Raw genomic sequence first — 23715 nt, forward strand, 5'->3', positions numbered from 1 at the left:
GGCGGTTGGATTACACAGGCCCTGAACCCCACCCTAAAGCCTTCAGCACTTTCAAGTGAGGGATTACCAGGTTTGCAGGTCTGCGGCAACTTGGCTGCAGTGTCCAAAACGGGTGGGGCAGGTGGGATTAAAGATGAGGCTGTGAAGACAAGCTATTGGCAGAGAAGACACATTTTAAACCCTGGGAAGATGGCATTACCCAGAGAGGGGGAAGGATGAGGACACTGCAGAGCCCAAGACCATTGCCAGACCCGAGTCATGCGGCTCCTTTGTTCCAGGAACCACAGCTGACTCTAGAAGCAATAGCAGCATTTTCACTCCGCAGGTGCATCTCTTCCACGCTTTGGGGTGCCTGCCGTGACTCTGACTTCTGGGGCTGGGATTTAAGGCTCTACCAGGCCACAGCTAGCCAGCTCATAGGCGGTTAACTACCTGATTCAGCTCTTCGTCTCTTTCACTCCTTTACATCGGACTCACGAGGGCAGGGGGACAGCTCCCTTTCGCTAAGTACTTTCCGCGTGCTAAACACCGCACGAATTCCCCTCGGCCCTACAGGACCAAACGACTCAGAGAGGGTGTGCGGTTCCACTGAGGACGCCCAGCGGAACAGCCGCACCCGCGGCGATGAGATCCCCTGCCTGTCCAGCCCAAGCCCAAGCGCCCTCGCGGTCACGTGGCATTTCTGGAACCTAACCGCCAGAATGCAGGAGGGCCAGGCCGAGGCCGCAGCGCTGAACAACGCGCGCAACTGGCGGTCGAGGACCGCGCAGCGCGACCGGCTAGGACCTCCATCTCGATGCGTGGGCGAAAGGCTGGGGCCCTGTGCCGCCGGCGATCCCGGGGACCGCCTGGAACTCGCGGCACTAGGGATCCAGATGGAAAGTAACCCAGAGGCACCGCAGCCGCCGGAGACACGGCTACAGTACCGGACTACGACCGGGACTGCCATATGCCACGGGCGGGGCGAAACCGGCCTTTTGAAAGGCAGCGATTTAAACCAATCAGCGCAAAGGGTTGGCAACCCTCCGCCCAATTGGAATCGCTCTCATTCTGAAGGCGGTTACGACATGGAGTCCGGCAGCCCAATGGGAGAGGTGGAAATTTCCAGAACGAACGGAACCAATGGGCGCGGCCAGCGCGGCTACGATTGGCAGAGCAAAAGACCAATCTGTGTCGCAGAAGTCCACTCCTCCCTCCGTTCGTGCAGCCTGAGATGGGTGGGTTTATAGAGCGGCGTCCAATCCTGAGGTGCGGTGGAGGCAGGGTTGAGGGAATCACTCCCCGCTGTCCAATGAGAGGGAAGTGGAGATGATGGGCTGGACCTCAAGCCAGTAGTAGAACAGCACAGAGAGCCCCCTAGAAGTACTCGACCAGTGAGCAGGCGAGGAAGGGGCGGGAGCCGGGGTCCCGGCAGCTTCTAGTAGGTTCCAGAAGGCGGCGCGTGCGGTTCGGATCGCGGAGCGGACGGATTCGATTCAACGGGGTTCCGGGCCGCGCTGCGCTATGGAGCAGGTGAAGGGGGAGGGGCGGGCTGAGGCCCCGAGACCGCTCGGGGACCGGCGGAGGCCAGGCCCACGGTAGGGGGCGGGGCGGGTGCCAGATGTAGGCGACCGGAGCTGGGTGCTGGAGCCGGACGGGGCGGCGGCGGGGAGGCGAGGGCCGCGGGCGGCGGGCGGGAGCGGGATCTGTAGAGAGGCCGGCCGCGGGGAGCGCCCATCGCCCCTTGGTTGGGCGAAGAGGGCCGGGAGGAGGCCACAGCTTGGGTGAGTCCGGCCGGCGGCGGGAAGAGGGGCCGCGACCGGGCCCCTGAAGGCGTCCCGAAGGGGCTGCTGCAGGCTATGCTGGGGAGGGTGCGGGCCGCAGAGGGCGGGGTGGAGTTAGGCCAGGGGCCGGGGTCGGCACCCGCGAGGTAGCGCTCCGGGAGATCTGAGACAGCCGACGGAGAAACCGCTCGGGACTTAGCCACGAGGAACTTGGACGGATCCAGGAGCGGGGACGGGAATACACTGGGTCTTAGCAGCCTGAGATCCAGTTGGGGCAAATCTTACTCTTCTGCATCTGAGAATGTGAGGGTGGGAGAGCGTTGAGCGGGGATTTGAGGAGCTGCAGACCGAGTGTAGCTGATGCAGTAAAGGGAAGGGTGCCGCAAAAGTCCTTGGAACGAATTCCATCTCTGACCGTGGTTTACAAATGTATTGCGGCCCCTCCCCCTCTTTTTGTATGCGTGTGTGTGATTGTCTAGTGACCGAGGACCGACACTTCCGAAAGGTGGATTTCTAGCTACACTGGGGCGGTTGTAGACAATTTGCAGAGATTAACCGCTAGAAGTTATGGGCCTCTGTTGAGCATTTGGGGGGCAGAGTTTGAAGCGGCTGCTGCTTCCTTTCAGTGACTTGGTTATGTCCTCAGTATCTTGTGGTTGTGAAAGGCCTAGAGATTTTGTTCCATTGGAAGCTGTCATTGAGCTATAATGATTCGTCGGAAGAAAAAGGACAAAACAACCTCCGAGAAACCTCTACCAACATCTGAGAAATCATCTGCTCGAGAGTACTACCCTTGTCGCTCCGGGCCCATAACACTTGGGGGTGACAGTTCTGAAACTATACCTGGTATTTGGTTCTTACTTCAGATCCATAGAACTAAGATTGCCCACACGCTCCCCTTAAGTAAGACATCTCGATGGACTAGTGACTACCACCCTTTTTTTGGTGTGAGTTACAGAGCTGAGCTTTTGGTCTCTTGTAGCAGTTGCTGCTTTAGGCAAAGCTCGAGCTTCCTTGCTGTATTAAAAAGAGTGGAAATGAAGTTAATAAACTTTTTGTGCCCATATAATGCTTCAGTTGTATCTAGGATTAAATGGGCTGTAGTATAGGTGAGGAAAAATTTTCTGGAATAAGACATTGCTCTTTTACTTTTAAGAAAGGATCTCGGCTGGGTGCAGTAGCTCGCACTTATAATCCCCAGCACTTTGGGAAGCCAAAGCGGGCGAATCACCAGAGGTCAGGAGTTCGAGACCAGCCTGGCCAACATGGTGAAACCCCCTCTGTACTAAAAGTACAAAAATTAGCGGGGCATGGTGGCGCATGCCAATAATCCCAGCTACTGGGGAGGCTGAGGCAGGGGAATCGCTTCACCCCTGGAGGCGTAGGTTGCAGTGAGCTGTGATTGTGCCACCACACTCTAGTCTGGGCGACAGAGTGAGACTCCGTCTTGAAAAAAAGAGAAAGGATCTCTTTTTGCTGTTACCAAATTTATTTTTTATTTTTTAGAGACAGGGTCTGGTTCTGTGGCCCAGGCTGAAGTGCACTGGTGGGATCATAGCTCACTGCAGCATCAAATTCCTGGCCTCAAGCGATCCTCCTGCCTCAGCCTCCTGAGTAGCTAACCACACGCCACCACAACTGGCTAATTTTTAAATTTTTTGTAGAGACAGAGGTTTTGCTATGTTTCCCAGGCTGGTCTCGAATTTCTAGGCTCAAGCTATCCTTCAGCCTTGGCCTCCCACTGCATGAGCACTAGGATTACAAGCGTGAGTCACTTTGCCTGGTCTTAAAATGTTTGTTTTTAAATCACCACCACCCATGATAGAAGTGTATGTGCAGGTAGATAGGTGGTGAATGAATATTTGACTTAGGACAGCAAACTGACATGGCAACTGTACAGATGACCTGGCATTTAACCCCAGGTGTGTTTGAGCCCACCATCTGGAAGCCATTCCTGAAAATAAACAAGACTTTGTTTTCATTTTCAACTGTGAGGTTTGTATTTCAGTTTAGAAAATACTCAAGTTGGTCTGGGTGCGGTGGCTCACACTTGTAATCCCAGCACTTTGGGAGGCGTAGGTGGGTGGATCATGAGGTCAGGTTGAGACCAACCTGTCCAGCATTGTGAAGCCCCATCTGTAGTAAAAATAAAAATAAATAAAAAATAAAAAATCGCCCCAGGGGCGGTGGCTCACGCCTGTAATCCCAGCACTTTGGGAGGCCAAGGCGGGTGGATCATGAGGTCAGGAGTTTGAAACCAGCCTGGCCAATATGGTGAAACCGTGTCTCTATTAAAAATACAAAAATTAGCTGGGCGTGGTGGCATACTCCTGTAGTCCCAGCTACTTGGGAGGCTGAGGCAGGAGAATCGCTTAAACCCAGGAGGCGGACCTTGCAGTGAGCCGAGATTGTGCTACTGCACTCCAGCCTGGGTGACAGAGCAAGACTCTCTCTCAAAAAAAAAAAAAAAAAAAATTAGGTGAGCAGCGGGGCGTGCACCTGTGGTCCCAGCTACGTGGGAGGCTGAGGCAGGACAATTGCTTGAAGCCGGCTGGTGGAGGTTGCAGTGGGCCGACATTGCTCCACTGCCCTCCAGCCTGGATGACAGTGAGACTCTGTCTCCAAAAAAAAAACAAGTTGGACAGATTTTGAATGTTCAAGCTTGTCTTTTTTTTCAATAGGGGCCTTTCAAATAAATCCCGCAATGATATACTTCTTACATTTAACCCAACACAGGCATACAGCCATGTAACACATTCAGCAAAACAGTATTTACTGTTATGTGCCCTGTGTGCTGGTATTTTTTGTCCCACTTGGTCTCTTAAAATGCTGGTCATGACCTACAAAATTGATTTCCTGACCCACTGCTGATCAGTACTCTGTTTGAAAAATGCTTTTTTAAAGCATAGGCAAGAACTTCACCAGCTGCCTCTTGACACCACTTGAGTTTTGTTAACTCTTTGTCTTCTGCCCTCCGTCTTGGGCTCTAGGATTTTTTATCCCTTGTTTGCTTAATTTGGCGGGTTCCTTCTGCCTGTGCCTCTGTAATGTCTCTGATTGATGGAAGTTCCTGATCTCTCTATTTCAGGATTCCAAAATCATTTCTTTCTTTTTTTTTCCCCCCCCAGATAGAGTCTCACTCTGTCCCCCAGGTAAGAATGCAGTGGCGCCATCTCAGCTCACTGCAACCTCCGACTCCCAGGTTCAGGTGATTCTTCTGCCTCAGACTGCTGGGTAGCTGAGACTACAGGCATGCACCACCACATCGGGCTAATTTTTGTATTTTTAGTAGAGACGGGATTTCACCATGTTGGCCAGGCTGGTCTCGAACTCCTGACCTCAGATGATCCACCCGTCTTGGCTTCTCAAAGTGCTGAGATTACAGCCTAAAATCATTTCTCTTAACAAAATTATTTCTTGCATCAATTTACTGGGTCGTGAGTGGATAATACATAGAATGAGTTAGTAACTTGGGTGACATAACTATCTCACAGAACGTTTACCTCTTAAAGGTATATTTTGGTCTGGTGTGGTGGCTCACCTTTGGGAGACTGAGGCAGGAGGGTTGCTTTAGGCCAAGAGTTTGAGACAAGCCTGGGCAATATGGAGAGACACCATCTCTACCACAGAAAGAGAAAAACATTTAGCCAGGCGTAGTGACATACACCTATAGTCCCAGCTACTTAAAAGGCTGAGTTGGTCCAGCGCAGTAGCTCACACGTGTAATCCCAGCACTTTGGGAGGCCAAGGCGGGCAGATCACCTGAGGCCAGGAGTTCAAGACCAGCCTGACCAACATGGAGAAACCCTGTCTCTACTAAAAATACAAAATTAGATGGATGTGGTGGTGGTGCATGCCTGTAATCCCAGCTACTCAGGAGGCTGAGGCAGGAGACTCGCTTGAACCTGGGAGGCAGAGGTTGTGGTGAGGTGAGATCGCACTATTGCACTCTAGCCTGGGCAACCAGAGTGGAACTCCGTCTCAAAAAAAAAAAGAACGAAAGAAAAAAGGCTGAGTCAGGAGGATTGCTTGAGTCCAGGAGTTGAAGGTTACAGCCAGCTGTGATCATGCCACTGCACTCCAGGCTGGGTGACAAAGTGAGATACTGTCTTTAAAAAATACATAGATATGTATATATATGGCCGGGCGCAGTGGCTCACGCCTGTAATCCCAGTACTTTGGGAGGCTGAGATGGGTGGATTATGAGGTCAGGAGTTCGAGACCAGCCTGGCCAACATGGTGAAACCCCATCTGTACTAAAAATACAAAAATTAGCCAGGCGTGGTGGCGGGAGCCTGTAATCCCAGCTACTCGGGAGGCTGAGGCAGGAGAATCGCTTGAACCCGGGAGGCAGAGGTTGCAGTAAGCCGAGATCGTGCCACTGCACTCCAGTCTGGGGACAGAGCAAGACTCTGTCTCAAAAAATAATAATAAAATGAATAAATGAAGGAGCTTCTCGAGGGGCTGCCTGCCCTCAGGTAGGCTGCTGTGGGGCGCCTGGCCTTTTGTGGGGCAGCTCAGTGAGGAGAAACCCTTTAGTGAGGACCCTGTTAAGACAGGGCCAAGGCCTGCCTCACTTTTTTTCTTTTCTTTTTTTTTTTTTTAATTAAAAAGTAAACTTTAATGTCAAATGCAAACTTGGGGAGGGCAGAAAGATCACACACAAGGCTGTCACTTCACACTTGGAGGGTTGCACAGCAGCCCAGCAGAGGCACTCCTCACTTCTCAGACAGTGGGATGGGCGGGCAGAGACGCTCCTCACTTCCCAGACCATGCAGGGGCTGGGCCGAGGAACTCCTCACTTTCCAGACAGTGCAGCGGCCAGGCAGAGGTGCCCCTCATTTCCAAGACAGAGGCGGGCAGGCAGAGGTGCTCCTCTCTTCCCAGTCAGGCAGCCGGGCAGAGGGGATTCTTACTTCTCCGACGGTGGGGCGGCCAGGCAGAGTTGCTTCACTTTTTCAAACTGCTGTATCCCACCAGGCGCAGTGGCTCACGCCTGTAATCCCAACACTTTGGGAGGCTGAGGCGGATGGATCACCTGAGGTCAGGAGTTTAAGACCAGCCTCACCAATGTGGTGAAACCCTGTCTCTACTAAAATTACAAAAATCAGCCGGGCATCGGGGCGGGCACCTGTAGTCCCAGCTACTTGGGAGGCTGAGACAGGAGAACCACTTGAACCTGGGAGGCAGAGGTTGCAGTGAGCCAAGATGGCACCACTGTACTCCAGCCTGGGCGACAGAGTGAGACTCCGTCTCGAAAAACAAAACAAAACAAAACCCTGCTGTATCCCTACTTCTTGCACTCTAAATGTTTGAGAATGGAGAGGTTTAAACCACAGTAGCATTTCTTTATCCTCCATCCCCTTTGTAATGCAGTAATATTTAAGAATGGCAGGAATCAATTTGGGGGGCTAGCTTGACTGTTACCCATTAATGAACATTTATCTATCATGTGGCGACATGTTGTCACACCAGGAAATGGAGACTAGTTCTTCTCTGATGGGAGGAGATGGCAACCATGCCATAGGCAGGCATCTTGCTGCTCCCAAGAAAGAGAAGCCTCCGCTGCCATCCCACAGCCTTTGGGTCACTGGAGCGTGTATCAGTGCCACTCCGCCCACCTTCTTCCTGTGAGGGGTGACTAGGCCTGTGCTCCATTTATCATTTGGATGCTTTGGAAATCTGTGACAGATGAATTGACTTTTCCATGAAAGGAGCCTGTGATACGTCCTGGAGTGGCTTCGTGAGCTCCATGTAGAGACCGGAAGAGTGGCAGAGCCCTCGTTCGTCACATGAGGGCTGCCGTGGAGTGCAGCCTGGGCTCTTTGCCCCTGCTTATTTTTTCTTTGCTGGCTCCCTAGGGAAGGTGTGGGAAATTAAATAAATGAACTTCTTTTCTCTTTTCTGATCTGTAAAGTCACCCATTTATTTGTTGGTAACTCCGGAAAAGAATGGGTGTTATCTTAAAAGCTTGTGATTAAATGGGCTGATCATAGAGAAGCTGTGTGCTCCTTTCCCCTCAGGTCAATGAGCTGAAAGAGAAAGGCAACAAGGCCCTGAGCGCGGGCAACATCGACGATGCCTTACAGTGCTACTCTGAAGCCATTAAGCTGGATCCCCACAACCACGTGCTGTACAGCAACCGTTCTGCTGCCTATGCCAAGAAAGGAGACTACCAGAAGGCTTACGAGGATGGCTGCAAAACTGTCGACCTAAAGCCTGACTGGGGCAAGGTCAGCTGTGGGCAGTGGAGGGAGAGAGGCCCTTCCGACCTTTCCAGAAATGCCATTTGGTGGCCTGAGGCTCACCTGTCCTGATAGACTGATAGTTACCTACCCACCTCCCTGTTTGAGTATCCTCCTCAGAAACGGCATTTTTCATCAAATCTAAGATAGCTATTAGTTGTAATACAGCCTTTATTTTTGGTACTAAGAAGGAAGAGGCTGGGGCTAGGCGCGGTGGCACATGCTGTAATCCCAACACTCTGGGAGGCTGAGGTGGACGGATCACTTGAGGTCAGGAGTTCAAGACCAGCCTGGCCAACATGGAGAAACCCTGTCTGTACTAAAAATGCAAAAAAAAAAACTAGCCAGGCATGGTGGCATGTGCTTGTATTCCCATCTACTCAGGAGGCTAAGGGAGGAAGAGCACCTGAGCCTGGCAGGCGGAGATTGCAGTGAGCTGAGATCGTGCCACTGCACTCCAGCCCAGGTGACAGAGCAAGACCCTGTCTAAAAAAAAAAGGAGGAGGAAGAGGCCAGGTGCAGTAGCTCACACCTGTAATCCCAGCACTTTGGGAGGTTGTGGCATGAGGATTACTGGAGCCCAAGGGTTTGAGACCAGCCTGGGCAACATAAGGAGTCCCTGTCTTTACCAAAAAAATAAATAAGGAAAAAAAATGCTGCTAAAGAAACTGACCACAGTTGATCAGAGGTGAATGGGGTGGGGCGGATGTGCCTCTGCTATTTGGATGGATCCTTAAACTAGCAGCCTTGGCGTCGTAGCCTACTCCTCTCCTTTTTTCTCTTTGGCCTTTGTGCGAATACTCATTTTTTTCCCCCATTAAAAGTAGAATTGTTCTTTTTGGAGTTCGTCTTCTGGATTTACCTCTGGGTGTTCTTTATTTTGTGTCTTTCTTTGGTGGTTTAAGGGCTATTCACGAAAGGCAGCAGCTCTAGAGTTCTTAAACCGATTTGAAGAAGCTAAGCGAACCTATGAGGAGGGCTTAAAACACGAGGCAAATAACCCTCAACTGAAAGAAGGTTTACAGAATATGGAGGCCAGGTTGGCAGGTAGGTACTACGCACAGTTTTCTTTCTTATTATTAATGGGATTAATTTTGAGTCTTCCCCCTGAGAAATGTCAATCTGTTAGGGTATGGGACACAGTAATTCTAGTGAACTCGTTTCATAGTGATGTGCTTTCCTTTACTCGGACAGAGAGAAAATTCATGAACCCTTTCAACATGCCCAATCTGTATCAGAAGTTGGAGAGTGATCCCAGGACAAGGACACTACTCAGTGATCCTACCTACCGGGAGCTGATAGAGCAGCTGCGAAACAAGCCCTCCGACCTGGGCACGTAAGTGGACGCCGCTCATTGAGGTTCTGGAAATCAGGAGGAATGTTATGCTTTTTCTTCCTGTAGCGTCACAGCAGAGGGTTCCCTGCCCTAAACTGCAGTTTCTGCCTTTGCTTATTCTCTGCAGAGCAGTAGCGGGTGGTCGTTTATTTGTAATTATAGAAAGGGTCAGGGGAGCATATATCACAGTAATCTAGAATGTTCCTTGTCATCTATATACATCTCTTGCCTGCTATCCTAGAACTCTGATCTAGTGTCAACCCCATCCTTTCCATCTACTAAGGCCCTGCTGTCTCTGTTGGTAGATCAGGGTGGAAACAGGCTTGAAGTTCATGTGTAAAGATGTGTCTAAATCGGCCGGGCGCGGTGGCTCACGCCTGTAATCCCAGCACTTTGGGAGGTCGAGACGGGCGGATCACGAGGTCAGGAGATCGAGACCATCCTGGCTAACCCGGTGAAACCCCATCTCTACTAAAAAATACAAAAAACTAGCCGGGCGAGGTGGCGGGCGCCTATAGTCCCAGCTACTCGGGAGGCTGAGGCAGGAGAATGGCGGGAACCCAGGAGGCGGAGCTTGCAGTGAGCCAAGATCGCGTCACCGCACTCCAGCCTGGGTGACAGAGCGAGACTCCCTCTCAAAAAAAAAAAAAAAAAAGATGTGTCTAAATCTTGTACTGGTATCCATCTCTATCTCAATCCTCTGGCTCCTGAGATCAGCTACGGAAGTATACCTAAAACAACTTATTTCTCTGTGTATCTGCCAACCTTGAGGAATAAACTTGACCTCTGTGACTTGATTTTATTTTATTTTATTTTATTTTATTTTATTTTATTTTATTTATTTATTTTATTTTTTCGAGATGGAGTCTCGCTCTGTCACCTAGGCTGGAGTGCAGTGGTGTAATCTCGGTTCACTGCAACATCCACCTCCTGGGTTCAAGAGATTCTCCTGCGTCAGCCTCCTGAGTAGCTGGGATTACAGGTGTACACCACTACACCTGGCTAATTTTTGTATGTTTAGTAGTAGCGACAGGTTTCACCATCTTGGCCAGGCCAGTCTCAAACTCCTGACCTCAAGTGGTTTGCCTGCCTCAGCCTCCCAAAGTGCTGGGATTACAGGTGTGAGCCACCGTGCCCGGCTATCTGTGACTTCATTTTATTTATTTTTGTTGACTCTATTTTAGATGGTGTTTTGACGGTTTGAGCATTCCTCAATTGTATCTCATGAGTGATGCAAAATCTAGCCATCTTTTGATGGTTGAGGAGCTTCTAAACACAGGAATCTGACTTTAATAGTGGGAGTTAAAAGACTGTGGGGAGAAGTAATTGCAATTTTTCTTTCTTTTTTTAAATCAATACTAGGAAACTACAAGATCCCCGGATCATGACCACTCTCAGCGTCCTCCTTGGGGTCGATCTGGGCAGTATGGATGAGGAGGAAGAGGTTGCAACACCTCCCCCACCACCCCCTCCCAAAAAGGAGACCAAGCCAGAGCCAATGGAAGAAGATCTTCCAGAGAATAAGAAGCAGGTCTTGTTTTTTCTCTCCTCACTGTCACTCATTTATAGACAACTAGAAATCTTTATGTTGAATGGGAACATCTGTCGACCTTGAATGACCATGATTATTATGGTTTTTTTTAGGGACGGAGTCTCGCTGTGTTTCCCAGGTTGGTCTTGAACTCCTGGCCTCAAGCGATTCTCCTGCTTCAGCTAGGATTATAGTCACAAGCCACTGTGCCCAGCTGTAACTATTTTGAGTGCTTTAGTATGTGCTAAGCTTATGACTATTATTCATTAGAATGGTCAGCATGTTAAAAGATCAGCTTCAGGTCAGGCACAGTGGCTCATGCCTGTAATCTCAGCACTTTTGGAGGCCAAGGTGGGTAGATAACCTAAGGTCAGGAGTTCAAGATCAGCCTGGCCAACATGGTGAAACCTCATCTCCACTAAAAATAGAAAAATTAGCCAGGTGTCATGGTGGGCAGAAGAATCACTTGAACTTGGGAGGCCAAGGTTGCAGTGAGCCGAGATCTCGTCACTGCACTCCAGCCTGGGCGACAGAGCGAGACTCCATCTCAAAAAAAAAAAAAAAAAAGATGAGCTTCACAAGAGAATTCCTAGGAGTGATGTGTAGCCAAGAGTGAGCAGCGGGAGTTGCCTTTCCCATGGACACAACGGTAGCTTCATTGCTGCCAGTGTGAATGTTGGTCAGAGCAAGACCAGAAAGTTGGGAGTAATTCACATCCTTGTCATGATCCAGAAGAATGTTGTCCACATCAATCCTTAGACCTTTGCTTCCTGGCTGGACATGGTATGCAGTTGGGAGCGTCCGCTAAGCAGCACTCTTTTGGAGTAGGAGGCATGCGCCTCAACGATTTCATTTCCCTCCTTGTAACTGGAACAGCAGATTGTTGCCAAATTTAGCACCTTGAAATGGGTAAGCGTTGGTTGTTTAGGGTGTCTCAGCTGGAAAAAGGCCCTCCACTGTGGGCGGTAGCGAGTTTTGCCGAAGACTCGTGCCACTCAGCCCCTTCTCATCCTCTCACCACACCCTCTGCTATGGTTCCCTGACAACTAAGACCCTGAGGCAGCCACAGGACCGACACCAGATCTGCTGCAGCCTCTCAGAATAAAGCCTGGTCCAAAACTCTGCTGTCCTCAACGGTTGCTTCAAGTTGAAGGCATTTCCTCTCCCCTAAAGAAGCGCTCTGCTTCCTGACAAAGATCCAGGAGAGTAGGTGGAAAAGGGGGAGTTTCAGAGCAAGCAAAGATGAAGTTAGTTTTCATTCTAATGGCTGATACTTGACTGTATTGTCTATAGCTGATTGATGAAGAGGCCTTCAGGAGAACTTGCTAGAGTTCTATACATGTTAGCTGTATTTCAGAACTTGTGACAGATCATAGATTCTTGCTATCTTTGTCACCTGAGTTAGATTTGCTCAGCACTCACTTCTAAACCTCATCTAGGCACTGAAAGAAAAAGAGCTGGGGAATGATGCCTACAAGAAGAAAGACTTTGACACAGCCTTGAAGCATTACGACAAAGCCAAGGAGCTGGACCCCACCAACATGACTTACATTACCAATCAAGCAGGTGAGGCCCAGAAACAAGGGGCAAGGGAATTATTGGGTATCTGAGGGAAGAAGCAAGGACTGACTGTTCCTTCTTCACCATCCTGCCTGGCAGCGGTGTACTTCGAAAAGGGTGACTACAATAAGTGCCGGGAGCTTTGTGAGAAGGCCATTGACGTGGGGAGAGAAAACCGAGAAGACTATCGACAGATTGCCAAGTAGGCTCGACCTTCCAGAATACCTTGATAGCGTGGAGGGTTTGCTGTCCAAGACTTAAGTTTCTCTGCATGGGGAGGAGGGCTGCTGGCCATAGAATCTGCTGTGTTAAGAAAGGGTAGCCGGGCGCGGTGGCTCAAGCCTGTAATCCCAGCACTTTGGGAGGCCGAGATGGGCGGATCACGAGGTCAGGAGATCGAGACCATCCTGGCTAACACGGTGAAACCCCGTCTCTACTAAGAAATACAAAAAATAGCCGGGCGAGGTGGCGGGCGCCTGTGGTCCCAGCTACTGTGGAGGCTGAGGCGGGAGAATGGCGTAAACCCAGGAGGCGGAGCTTGCAGTGAGCTGAGATCCGGCCACTGCACTCCAGCCTGGGCGACAGCGCGAGACTCCATCTCAAAAAAAAAAAAAAAGGGGGGGGGGGGTGGCAAGAAGGTCACCGCAGACAAGACAAAAAGTGTTGAAGGCAGTGATGCGGGTCTTTCTAGTTGCAGGTGTGTTTTTCTGCAGGAGCTGACCTTATCTGTTTGTCCTAAGCAGTCCTTGTCTGTCTCTCTTTTTCAGAGCGTATGCTCGAATTGGCAACTCATACTTCAAAGAAGAAAAGTACAAGGATGCCATCCATTTCTATAACAAGTCTCTAGCAGAGCACCGAACCCCAGATGTGCTCAAGAAATGTCAGCAGGTGGGTAGGAAAGGAATAGGGGTATTTTCTTGTTTTCCTAATAATTGAGCCATTGTTTCTTACTGTTATATTTAATAACGAACTTGACCTTTTTTTTTTTTTTTTTTTTTTTTTTGAGATAAGGTCTCACTCTTTTGCCTAGGCTGAAGTACAGTGGCATAGTCATGGCTCACTGCACCCTCAACCTCCTGGGCTTCATTGATCTCTCCTGTACCCTCAGCCTCCTGGAGGGGCTAGGGATTAGAGAAGCAGCCACTTCACATCCAGCTAATTTTTTATTTTTGTCACCCAGCCTGGAGTGCAGTGGCACGGTCTCTGTTCACTGCAACCTCAGCCTCCCAGGTTCAAGCAGTTCTGCCTCAGCCTCCCGAGTAGCAGACTACAGGCAAGCACCACCACGCCCCAGCTAATTTTGGGGTTTTTTTTTTTTTTTTTTGAGATGGAGTCTCGGCCTGTTGCCCAGGCTGGAGTGCAGTGGCGCCGACCTAGCTCTCACTGCAAGCCCGGCCTCCCCGGTTCACGCCATTCTCCTGCCTCAGCCTCCCCGAGTAGCTGGGACTATGGGCGCCTCGCCCCACCTCGCCTCGCTAGTTTTTTGTGTTCTTTTTTAGTAGAGACGGGTTTCACCGTGTTAGCCAGGGATGGTCTCATCTCCTGACCTCGATCTCGACGATCTCGCCTCCCCCAAAGTGCTGGGATTACAGGCTGGAGCCACCGTGACCGCCACCTTTTGTATTTTAATAGAGATGGAGTTTCACTATATTGGCCAGGCTGGTTCAAAATTCTGACTATGATCCATCCACCTCGGCTCCACTGGTACTGGGATTATAGGCCACCGCGGCTGGCCAAAGCATCCAGCCAAGGTTTTTTGATATTTGTAGAGAAGTGGGGTCTCACTGTGTTGCCCAGGGGTTGGCCCTTGAACTCTGAACCCCAGTGATCCGCCTCCTCAGTCTCCCAAAGTGCTGGAATTACTGTGTGTATGGCCACTATGTCAGGCTGAACCTGACATTTTTAGGTAGTGGCTTTGGTCATCTTACATGATTCTTTTTCTGTCATTTAACAGTACAACATATAGGAAGTGATCTGGTTTTTGGTTTTGTTTTGTTTTATTTTTGCAAGTTTTTGTATTGGTGAAGATTTCAACCCTAAATGTATCAATATTGAGGGCCTGTGCTAAGAGTGTTTATAGCGGCCGGGTGCTTAGGGTCCTGGCTACTTGGGAGCTGAGGCAGGAGAATGGCGAACTCCGAGGGCGGAGCTTGCGTGAGCTGAGATCCCGCCACTGCACTCCAGCCTGGGCGGGGCCAGAGCAAGACTCTGTCTCCAAAAAAGGCCAAGGTGGCCTGCCTGTAATCCCAGCACTTTTGGGAGGCCGAAGTGGCGGATCACGAGCAGGTCAGGAGGATCGAGACCATCCTGGCTAACATGGTGAAACCCCGGCCTCTACTAAAAATACAAAAACTAGCCGGGCGGGTGGCGGGCGCCTGCAGTCCCAGCTACTTGGAGGCTGAGGCTGGTGAATGGCGGAACCCGGGAGGCGAGCTCGCAGTGAGCCGAGATCGCTGCCACCACTCCAGCCTGGCGATAATAGGCCAGACTGCCCCCAAAAAAAAAAAAAAAAAGAGTGTTAATAGTTCTTGTAACATAACACTTTGATCATTTTATACAACAAAATGATAAAATGATGTGAATCAGGCCAATTGTCATAAATTCATGTAGGTGTGACTTTATATCTGGCTAAAAAAGGGATTGCGAGAAAATGAATTGTGCTAGTGAGGTGTGCATCCTTTCATACAGGGCTTATTTTTGTACCAAGTGTTGTGTCACTACCATTCATCTCCCTTTATGGTGCAATCCTGCACTTTGGGAGGCCTAGCGGGTGGATGATGAGGTCAGAGATGGGACCATCCCAGCTAACACGGTGAAACACTGTCTCTACTAAAAAATACAAAATATTGGCCGGGCTGTGGCCTGCCTAATCCCAGCACTTGGGAGGCCTAGACGTGGTGGGATCTCATGAGGTCAGGAGATCGAGACCATCCTGGCTAACACAGTGAAACCCGGGCTCTACTAAAAAAAAAAAAAAAAATACAAAAAAAAACTAGCCAGGTGAGGTGGCGGCTTCTGTAGTCCCAGCTACTTGGGGGAGGCTGAGGCAGGAGAATGGCTCAGGACCCAGGGAGGGGCGGAGCTTTGCAGTGAGCTGAGATCCAGCCACTGCACTCCAGCCAGAGGGACAGTGTGAGACTCCGTCTCAAAAAAAAAAAAAAAAAATACAAAATATTAGCCTTGCATGGTGGCAGGCACCTGTAATCCTAGGTACTCAGGAGGCTGAGGCAGAAGAATGGCGTGAACCCGGGAGGCAGAGCTTGCAGTGAGCTGAGATCGCACCACTGCAGTGCAGCCTGGGAGACAGAGCGAGACTCCGTCTCAGAAAAAAAAACAAAAAAAAAAAAAAAACTGTAAAAAAAACTTGCCAGCAATAGCAAGGACCATAGCAATAGCTCACGCCTGTGATCCCAGCACTTTGGGAGGCCAAGGCGGGCGGATCACAAGGTCAGGAGATCGAGACCATCCTTGCTAACACGGTGAAGCCCTGTCTCTACTAAAAAAATACAAAAAAAAAAAAAAACTAGCTGGGTGTGGTGGTGGGCGCCTGTAGTCCCAGCTACTCAGGAGGCTGAGGCAGGAGAATGGCATGAACCCGGGAGGTGGAGCTTGCAGTGAGCCGAGATCGCGCCACTGCACTCCAGCCTGGGTGACAGAGCGAGACTCTGTCTCAAAAAAAAAAAAAAAAGCTTATCAGCAATACTCCGAAAATTAAAATCCTAATATTTAGATGATTATGAGTGTTTAAATTACTATTCCAATAATTATGTTTTGTAGGCAGAGAAAATCCTGAAGGAGCAAGAGCGGCTGGCCTACATAAACCCCGACCTGGCTTTGGAGGAGAAGAACAAAGGCAATGAGTGTTTTCAGAAAGGTGCTGCCTGCAGCTCGGGGATTGGGGGGAGCAGTGCTGCGTGTGCCTCCCATGCCAGGCTGTGGGGTAATATGGCCGGCTATATGTGGGGGCTTTTTGCTTTTTAAAAGATAGACTTTGTTTTTCTTCCCCAGGGGACTATCCCCAGGCCATGAAGCATTATACAGAAGCCATCAAAAGGAACCCGAAAGATGCCAAATTATACAGCAATCGAGCTGCCTGCTACACCAAACTCCTGGAGTTCCAGCTGGCACTCAAGGTGAGGAGACCTGTGGGGGCGGCCATTACTGTAAGCCTGCATGTGAGGAGTGGGTTTTCTCTCTGTGTTTTCATCAACATTGGGTTGATGATGATGTTTGAGACAGTGTCTCACTCTGTCCTGCCTCGGCCTCCTGAGGAGCTAGGACCACAGGCACATACCACCACATCCTGCTTCATTTTTAATTTTTTTTGTAGAGTTGGGGTCTTGCTGTGTTGCCTAGATTTATAGTGGTGTGTGTGTGTGTAAAATATGGGACCTGTATCTAACTGGTCCTGGCCCATGGAGTTATCACTGGTTGGCAGTACATTGGAAGGCGGGTCCTTTCACCCCTGTATCCTTCCTCTTTTTTCTTTGTTTTTGCCTTTTTAACCATTTTTAAGAAGTGGAGGCCGGGCGCGGTGGCTCAAGCCTGTAATCCCAGCACTTTGGGAGGCCGGTGACGCATGGATCACGAGGTCGGAGATCGGGAGACCATCCTGGCTAACACGGTGAAACCCCGCCTCTACTAAAATAAGTTAAATCCAGTCAAGTGGCATGGCGCCTATAGTCCCAGCTACTCGGGAGGCTGAGGCAGGAGAATGGCGTGAACCCGGGAGGCGGAGCTTGCAGTGAGCTGAGATCCGGCCACTGCACTCCAGCCTGGGCGACAGAGCGAGACTCCATCTCAAAAAAAAAAAAAAGAAGAAGTGGAATTGCTGGGCCTTGTGGTGTCTATGGTTACTTTGTTTGTTTGTTTGTTTGAGACAGAGTCTCGCTCAGCTGCCCAGGCTGGAGTGCCGTGGCACGATCTCGGCTCACTGCCACCATCTCCCGGGTTCAAGCAATTCTCCCATCTCATCTTGCCAAGTAGCTGGGATTACAGGCACCCGCCATCATGCCCGGCTAATTTTTTGTGTTTTAATGGAGACGAGGTTTCACCATGTTGGCCAGGCTGGCCTTGAATTCCTGACCTCAGGTGATCCACTTGCCTCAGCCTCCCAAAGTGCTAGGATTACAAGCGTGAACCACTGTGCCTGGGCCCCCCCCCCCTTTTTTTTAAGACAAGGTCTGGCTCTGTCGCCCAGGGTGGCTGGAGTGCAGTGGCACGATCTCAGCTCACTGCAACCTCTGCTTCCCCAGCTTAAGCCATCCTCCCACCTCAGCCTCCTCAGTAGCTGGGACTACAGGTGTGCACCACTGTACCCTGCTAATTTTTTTTTTTTTTTTTTTTTTGAGAGGGAGTCTCGCTCTGTCACCCAGGCTGGAGCGCAGTGGCGCAATCTCGGCTCACTATGTTTTAGTAGAGATGGAGTTTCACCATGTTAGTCAGGATGGTCTCGATCTCCTGACCTCGTGATCCACCCTCCTTGGCCTCCCAAAGTGCTGGGATCACAGGCGTGAGCCACCACGCACGGCCAATTTTTGTATTTTTTTTATAGAGACAGTGTTTCACCATGTTTTCCCAGGCTGCTCTCAAACTCCTGGGCTCAAGCAATCCTCCTGCCTTGGACTCCCAAAGTGCTGGGATTACAGGCATGAGCCACTGCGCGCGGCCTACGTTTAATTTTTGAGGAGCCGCCATGTGTCTCAGCGGCTGTGCCATCCTTCCTTGCTTTTCTGTTTTGCTCAGCTAGGTAGGTCTCCTGTTCTCAGTCATACCAAGTTTGGTCAGATACGATTGTTTGACACTGTGAATGGAGTTCCCATCATTCTCTTGAATATCAGCCACCCTGCCTCTTTCAGCAGTTTTTTTTTTGACTGTTCTCTAGCTGACAAACCTGGACCATATTGTGGGAAGGTGACAGTGTGACCCGTCTAGAAACAGCCATACCTGGGTTTGTGTAGGTTTTTATATTTTGTGCCACTGTCTTCTGGGTCTGTGTCTCGGCCTAGAGACACCATTTCTACTAGTAGGATTGTACAAGAGTCATGTCAAAAGCATATTGATTTGTGAGGCAAAGAATAGCAGGTTGTCAGTCACCTCGGAGGTGGGCAGTGCTTTCCCAATCATGAGAGCGTGGAGAAAGAATGAATGGGGTTTCTGCTGCTGTCCCAGCTTCTTGGTGGAAGGGTTGGAATTAAGCCCAGGTGAGCTCAGTGTACTGCATAATGTTCTCTTCCTCATGATTTCCTACTTTGAAGATGTTTCAAAGAGAAGAATACATAGTGAATATCTGGTGTATCTTCAACCTTTATCTGACAATTAAATGCTCACCTTTTTTGCTGAACTGTTTGCAAAAGGAAATTGTATACATTTGGCACTTAGAATGAGACATCCAAGTCTTGTGCACGCATTGCCTGAAAAGACTCCCTGTCCAGTGCAGCACTGTCAGCTCACGCAGCCTCACCAGACCAAGGCCTGATGCCATCTGCCGTCTGTCCATCCATACTCAGACTCTTGCCTACTTCTCCAAAAATATGTTTTAAAACTCGGGGTTTTTAAATTTATTTTATTTTATTTTATTTTGAGACAGAGTTTCTTTCTTGTTGCCCAGGCTGGAGTGCAATGGCATGATCTTGGCCGACTGCAACCTCCGCCTCCCACGTTCAAGCGATTCTCCTGCCTCAGCCTCCCAAGTAGCTGGGATTATTACAGGTGCAGCCACCAGCACAGCAATTTTTTTGTTTTGTTTTGTTTTTGAGACGGAGTTTCACTCTTGTTGCCCAGGTTGGAGTGCAATGGCACGATCTCAGCTCACCGTAGCCTCTGCCTCCCAGGTTCAAGCAATTCTTCTGCCTCAGCCTCCCTAGTAGCTGGGATTATAGGCATGTGCCACCACGCCTAGCTAATTTTGTATTTTAGTAGAGAAGGGGTTTTCTCCATGCTGGTCAGGCTGGTTCGAACTCCTGACTCCTCAGATGATCCACCTGCCTCGCCCCAAAGTGCTGGGATTACAGGCATGGCCACTGCACCTGGCTTTTTAAAGTAGAGACACAGAGTCACCATGCTGGCCAGGTTGGTCTCAACTCCTGACCTCAGGTGATCCACCCACCCCAGCCTCCCCAAAGTGCTGGGATTACAGGCGTGAGCCACCACCGGCGTTGTTTTGTTTTTTAATCAGCAGTGGTTTTGGATTCCAAAGCTCTCAGTACCAAGGCCCATGCATTTGGTCTAGCTGTCATGTACTCTTCAGTTTCTCAAACTGGAATTGTCCCCCACTATGTGTTTCTTTCTTTTTTTTTTTTTTTTTTTTTTTTTGAGACGGGAGTCTTGCTCTGTCACCCAGGCTGGGAGTGCAGTGGCCGGATCTCGCCTCACTGTAAGCTCCTGGCCTCCCGGTTTACTTCTATTCTCCTGCCTCAGCCTCCTGAGTAGCTGGGACTACAGGCGCCCGGGCCCCACCACCGCTACTTTTGTATTTTAGTAGAGACGGGGTTTCACTGTGTGTTAGCTAGATGGTCTCGGGATCTCCTGACCTCGTGATCCTCAGCCTGGCCTCGCCTCCCAAAGTGTCAGATTACAGGCTTGAGCCACCGCCCGCCCACTCATGTGTTTTCATAGCATCAGCCTCTTGCAGAGTCCGTGCAGTTTGTCTTTTGTGGGATGATCCATCATCTGGAGTTGTCTTTTCTGGTGTCATCACCTCTGTGTGGTGCTGGATGAGGTGTTAGTTGGAAGTTCACATGCTTGAGCTGCCTGTAGTGAGCTTGTCCAAGGGAATGAGCCTAATTTCTTTCTGCTGCTTCATTCTAGGACTGTGAGGAATGTATCCAGCTGGAGCCGACCTTCAGTAAGTACCTTTCTGCTGCCTGTCCCCTGTTTCTAGCCAAAAGATTAGAGAAGGAAAGGGCAAGCCCTTTGTCTACCTGTGTGTCCTTGGGACCTGTAGCATTTAGGATCCAGCATCAGCAGGTGTGAACAGTGTTGATGTGCAGGTGAAGAGGTGCAAGGAGCAGCCTTGGGCGCTGCGTTTGGATAACACACCACCTCTCCTGTCTGTAGTCAAGGGCTATACACGGAAAGCTGCTGCCCTGGAAGCGATGAAGGACTACACCAAAGCCATGGATGTGTACCAGAAGGCGCTAGACCTGGACTCCAGCTGTAAGGTGGGGCTGCTTCTGGGGCTCCAGGGCTCCCCCTGCCTCTTTCTCTGTTGGGTCTTTTCCACGTTCAGTCCCTGATTTCTTCCCTGTCACCTCCATTTCTCTGTTTCTCTCTTACTTGCTCTGTCTTCGCTTGTCAGTTACCTCTGTTATCTTGGACCTGCTGAAGTAGTGAGCTGGGTGGTGCCAACACTCGTCCCCTTTGTCTCTTCTGGACTGCAGGAGGCGGCAGACGGCTACCAACGCTGTATGATGGCGCAGTACAACCGGCATGACAGCCCCGAAGATGTGAAGCGACGAGCCATGGCCGACCCCGAGGTGCAGCAGATCATGAGTGACCCAGCCATGCGCCTTATCCTGGAACAGATGCAGAAGGACCCCCAGGCACTCAGCGAGTACGTAGAGTCAAAGAGGTGGCCTTGCTGGAAATGGAGAACAAAAGCAGGCAGATGAGTGCACACAGCTGGGAGGGGTGTGCTCGGTATGGGAGGAAGAGGAATTCTGTCATTCTTCCTAAACTTGAGGAGATTGGTAGTGGGTGGAGAGCTGGAAGGGCCTTCCTTGTTTGTCATGATAGCTTAAGCAGTCATTTGGAAAGGCCCATTTAGCTGGGAGAAAGGTCTTAGCTGGAAACTGTGTCGTGGGCTTGGAGTAGGACTGGCAAGTTCTGCGAAGTGGAGCAGGCCTCCGCAGCTCTGCGCCCCAGGCCTCGCCAGGACCCCTCCCTGCCGGGGCCTTCTGTAGAGGGGGTTGAATTGGGGCTTTCTCTGAGCGGAAGTAAGATTTTAAAGGTTGTCTCATTTCAAATAACTGCCTCTTCCTCTGTAGACACTTAAAGAATCCTGTAATAGCACAGAAGATCCAGAAGCTGATGGATGTGGGTCTGATTGCAATTCGGTGATGACTTGTTCATCCCCCTTCCCTTCGCCCTCATGTGGAAAGAGGAGCTGGGACCGCGGCGAGCAGCACGGAGCGGAAGGGAGAGCAGGGGAGAGAAGGCCTCATCTCTCTATATTTATACATAACCCCGGGGAAGACACAGAGACTCGTACCTGCGCTGTTTGTGCCACCGCTGCCTCTGGGCCCTCCCAGCACACGCATGGTCTCCACCGCTGCCCTCGAGTTCCGTATCTCCTTCCCCTGCCCCCAGTTGCTGTCTCGGCTGCTCTCCCATAGTTGGTTATTTTTTATTTGGGGCAGTGGGCATGTATGGGGAGGGGAGGGGGTTCTTCCAGCCTCAGGTCCCAGCTGTCTCACGTTGTTTATTCCGCGTCCCCTTCTCCAATAAAACAAGCCAGTTGGGCGTGGTTATATGTTGCTTTGGCCTTGAGTGTTTTTTTTTTTTTTTTTTTTTTAACCAAGAGTTTGTCTTGCAGGGGCTGCTCCTGGAACCTGATCTCGCTCTTCTCTTTGGGGTGGGCTTAGGAGGAGTCAGGTGGCTTGGCACAGCTCCATGGCTTTGCTGAGAGGGTTGCTAGGTGGCGCTGTTGCTCAGCGGCTGGAAGGACATCTGGAGGCTTCCCCACCCCAAGTGGTACTAATGAGAGGTTCAGATAAGCTTTGGGGTGTCCCCGGTGCTGTTAGTTCTCCACATTATAGTCCCAAAGTTAGAAACTGGCTAGATCCAGAGAACAGAATTTCAGTGTGACCTCTGTGGGGGAAGGGCAGCTATACTGTCAGTTGCTGTTAGATTTAGGAGTTGGGTCATGGATTGTTTTTGTTTTGTTGTTTGAGACGGAGTCTCAGGCCGGAGTGTAGTGGTGCGATCTCAGCTCACTGCAACCTCCACCTCCTGGGTTCAAGCGATTCTTCTACCTCAGCCTCCCCAGTAGCTGGAATTGCAGGAGCCCGCTACCACACCCAGCTAATAATTGTATTTTAGTGGAGACAGCTGTTTTGCCATATTGGCCAGGCTAGTCTCGAACTCTTGACCTCAAGCAATCCGCCTGCCTCAACTTCCCAAAGTGCTGGGATTACAGGCATGAGCCACCGCACCCCACTGGGTGATGGGTTTTTGTTTGTTTGTTTTTTCTTTTTTTTTTTTGAGAGGGAGTCTCGCTCTGTCGCCCAGGCTGGAGTGCAGTGGCACGATCTCGGCTCACTGCAAGCTCCGCCTCCCCGGTTCACACCATTCTCCTGTCTCAACCTCCTGAGTAGCTGGGACTACAGGCATCCGCCACCACACCTGGCTAATTTTTTTTTTTTTTATGTTTAGTAGAGACAGGGTTTCACCATGTTAGCCAGGATGGTCTCAATCTCCTGACCTTGTGATCTGCCCGCCTTGACCTCCCAAAGTGCTGGTATTACAAGCGTGAGTCACCGCCCCCGGCCTGGGTAATGGTTACAATGCACGTCTCTCACCTGAGAATTTAGGGTTCTAAGCTTTAATTACACTTTTCCATGGTTGCAAAAAGCTGCGTTTTCTAAAGCTGTCTTCCTGGACTGGGGAGGCCTCTGGGGCAGGAGTAAAACTTCCTCATTTGCTCCAAGAGTGCTGCTTTTTGGGCTAGGAAGGCTCTGAGACTAGCAGCTGGCTGGACTTCCTGCTGCTAGTTTCATCAGCTTGCTTTTCCCCTGGGAATCCCCAGCAGGCCTCCCCCTTCCTCATCTGGGTGACGCTGTTTAGGCAGCCTCCCCCATCAGCAGGACTCTGCCGCCCCCAGGCTTGCCCACCCTCTGTGCTCCGATCCCCAGTGTATTCACTGGAAAGGCCACTGTTGTGCGCAGAGCTGGTGGCGGATATGCCTTGCTCTACTGAAGCCCACATCCTAGGACATGTGATGAGCAGGAGGGTATAGACCACCAGAGACCCCTAAGGTGACACCTAAGCAGGGACTTGATGGGAGTGAGCCTTGTGGGGACTCAGGGAGGCACGTCCAAGTGGAGCACAGTGGAGGTGTGTTTGGAGCTGGGGGACCTGAGGGCCTGGGAGGTTGTGAATGTTCAGGTCCAAGTTCTGTTCACTCATTCGCCTAGCAGGTCTGAGTTCATGAGTTTGAAAGTAGCCCTATGCGGAGCTAGGAAAAACTGCAAAATGGACTTGTTTCCCTCTGGGGCCTTGAGGGATCTTTGGTTGATAGGGACAGCCAGACTGGAGCCGATTTGACCTGTGAGTCCCAAA

General features: G+C 50.5%; 1 protein-coding gene across 2 annotated transcripts; it reads left to right on the forward strand.

The window, feature by feature from the left end:
* Window positions 1-540: 540 nt before the first annotated feature.
* STIP1 (stress induced phosphoprotein 1) lies at window positions 541-21912 on the forward strand. 2 transcript variants are annotated; one of them, XM_003909626.4, is made up of 14 exons: window positions 541-1217; window positions 7787-7996; window positions 8914-9055; window positions 9203-9344; window positions 10707-10875; window positions 12315-12441; window positions 12535-12637; window positions 13203-13323; window positions 16213-16309; window positions 16444-16568; window positions 20245-20281; window positions 20494-20597; window positions 20817-20989; window positions 21423-21912. In XM_003909626.4, exons 1-14 carry the CDS (start codon window positions 702-704, stop codon window positions 21493-21495), a joined length of 2139 nt encoding a protein of 712 aa, XP_003909675.3. In that variant the 5' UTR covers window positions 541-701; the 3' UTR covers window positions 21496-21912. The 2 variants fall into 2 exon arrangements, with proteins under 2 accessions (XP_003909675.3, XP_003909674.1); XM_003909625.2 differs by lacking the exon at window positions 541-1217 and adding an exon at window positions 1362-1512.
* Window positions 21913-23715: the final 1803 nt, after the last annotated feature.

Source organism: Papio anubis, chromosome 12 (genome assembly GCF_008728515.1).
Source record: "Papio anubis isolate 15944 chromosome 12, Panubis1.0, whole genome shotgun sequence".
Taxonomy (NCBI): Eukaryota; Metazoa; Chordata; class Mammalia; order Primates; family Cercopithecidae; genus Papio; species Papio anubis.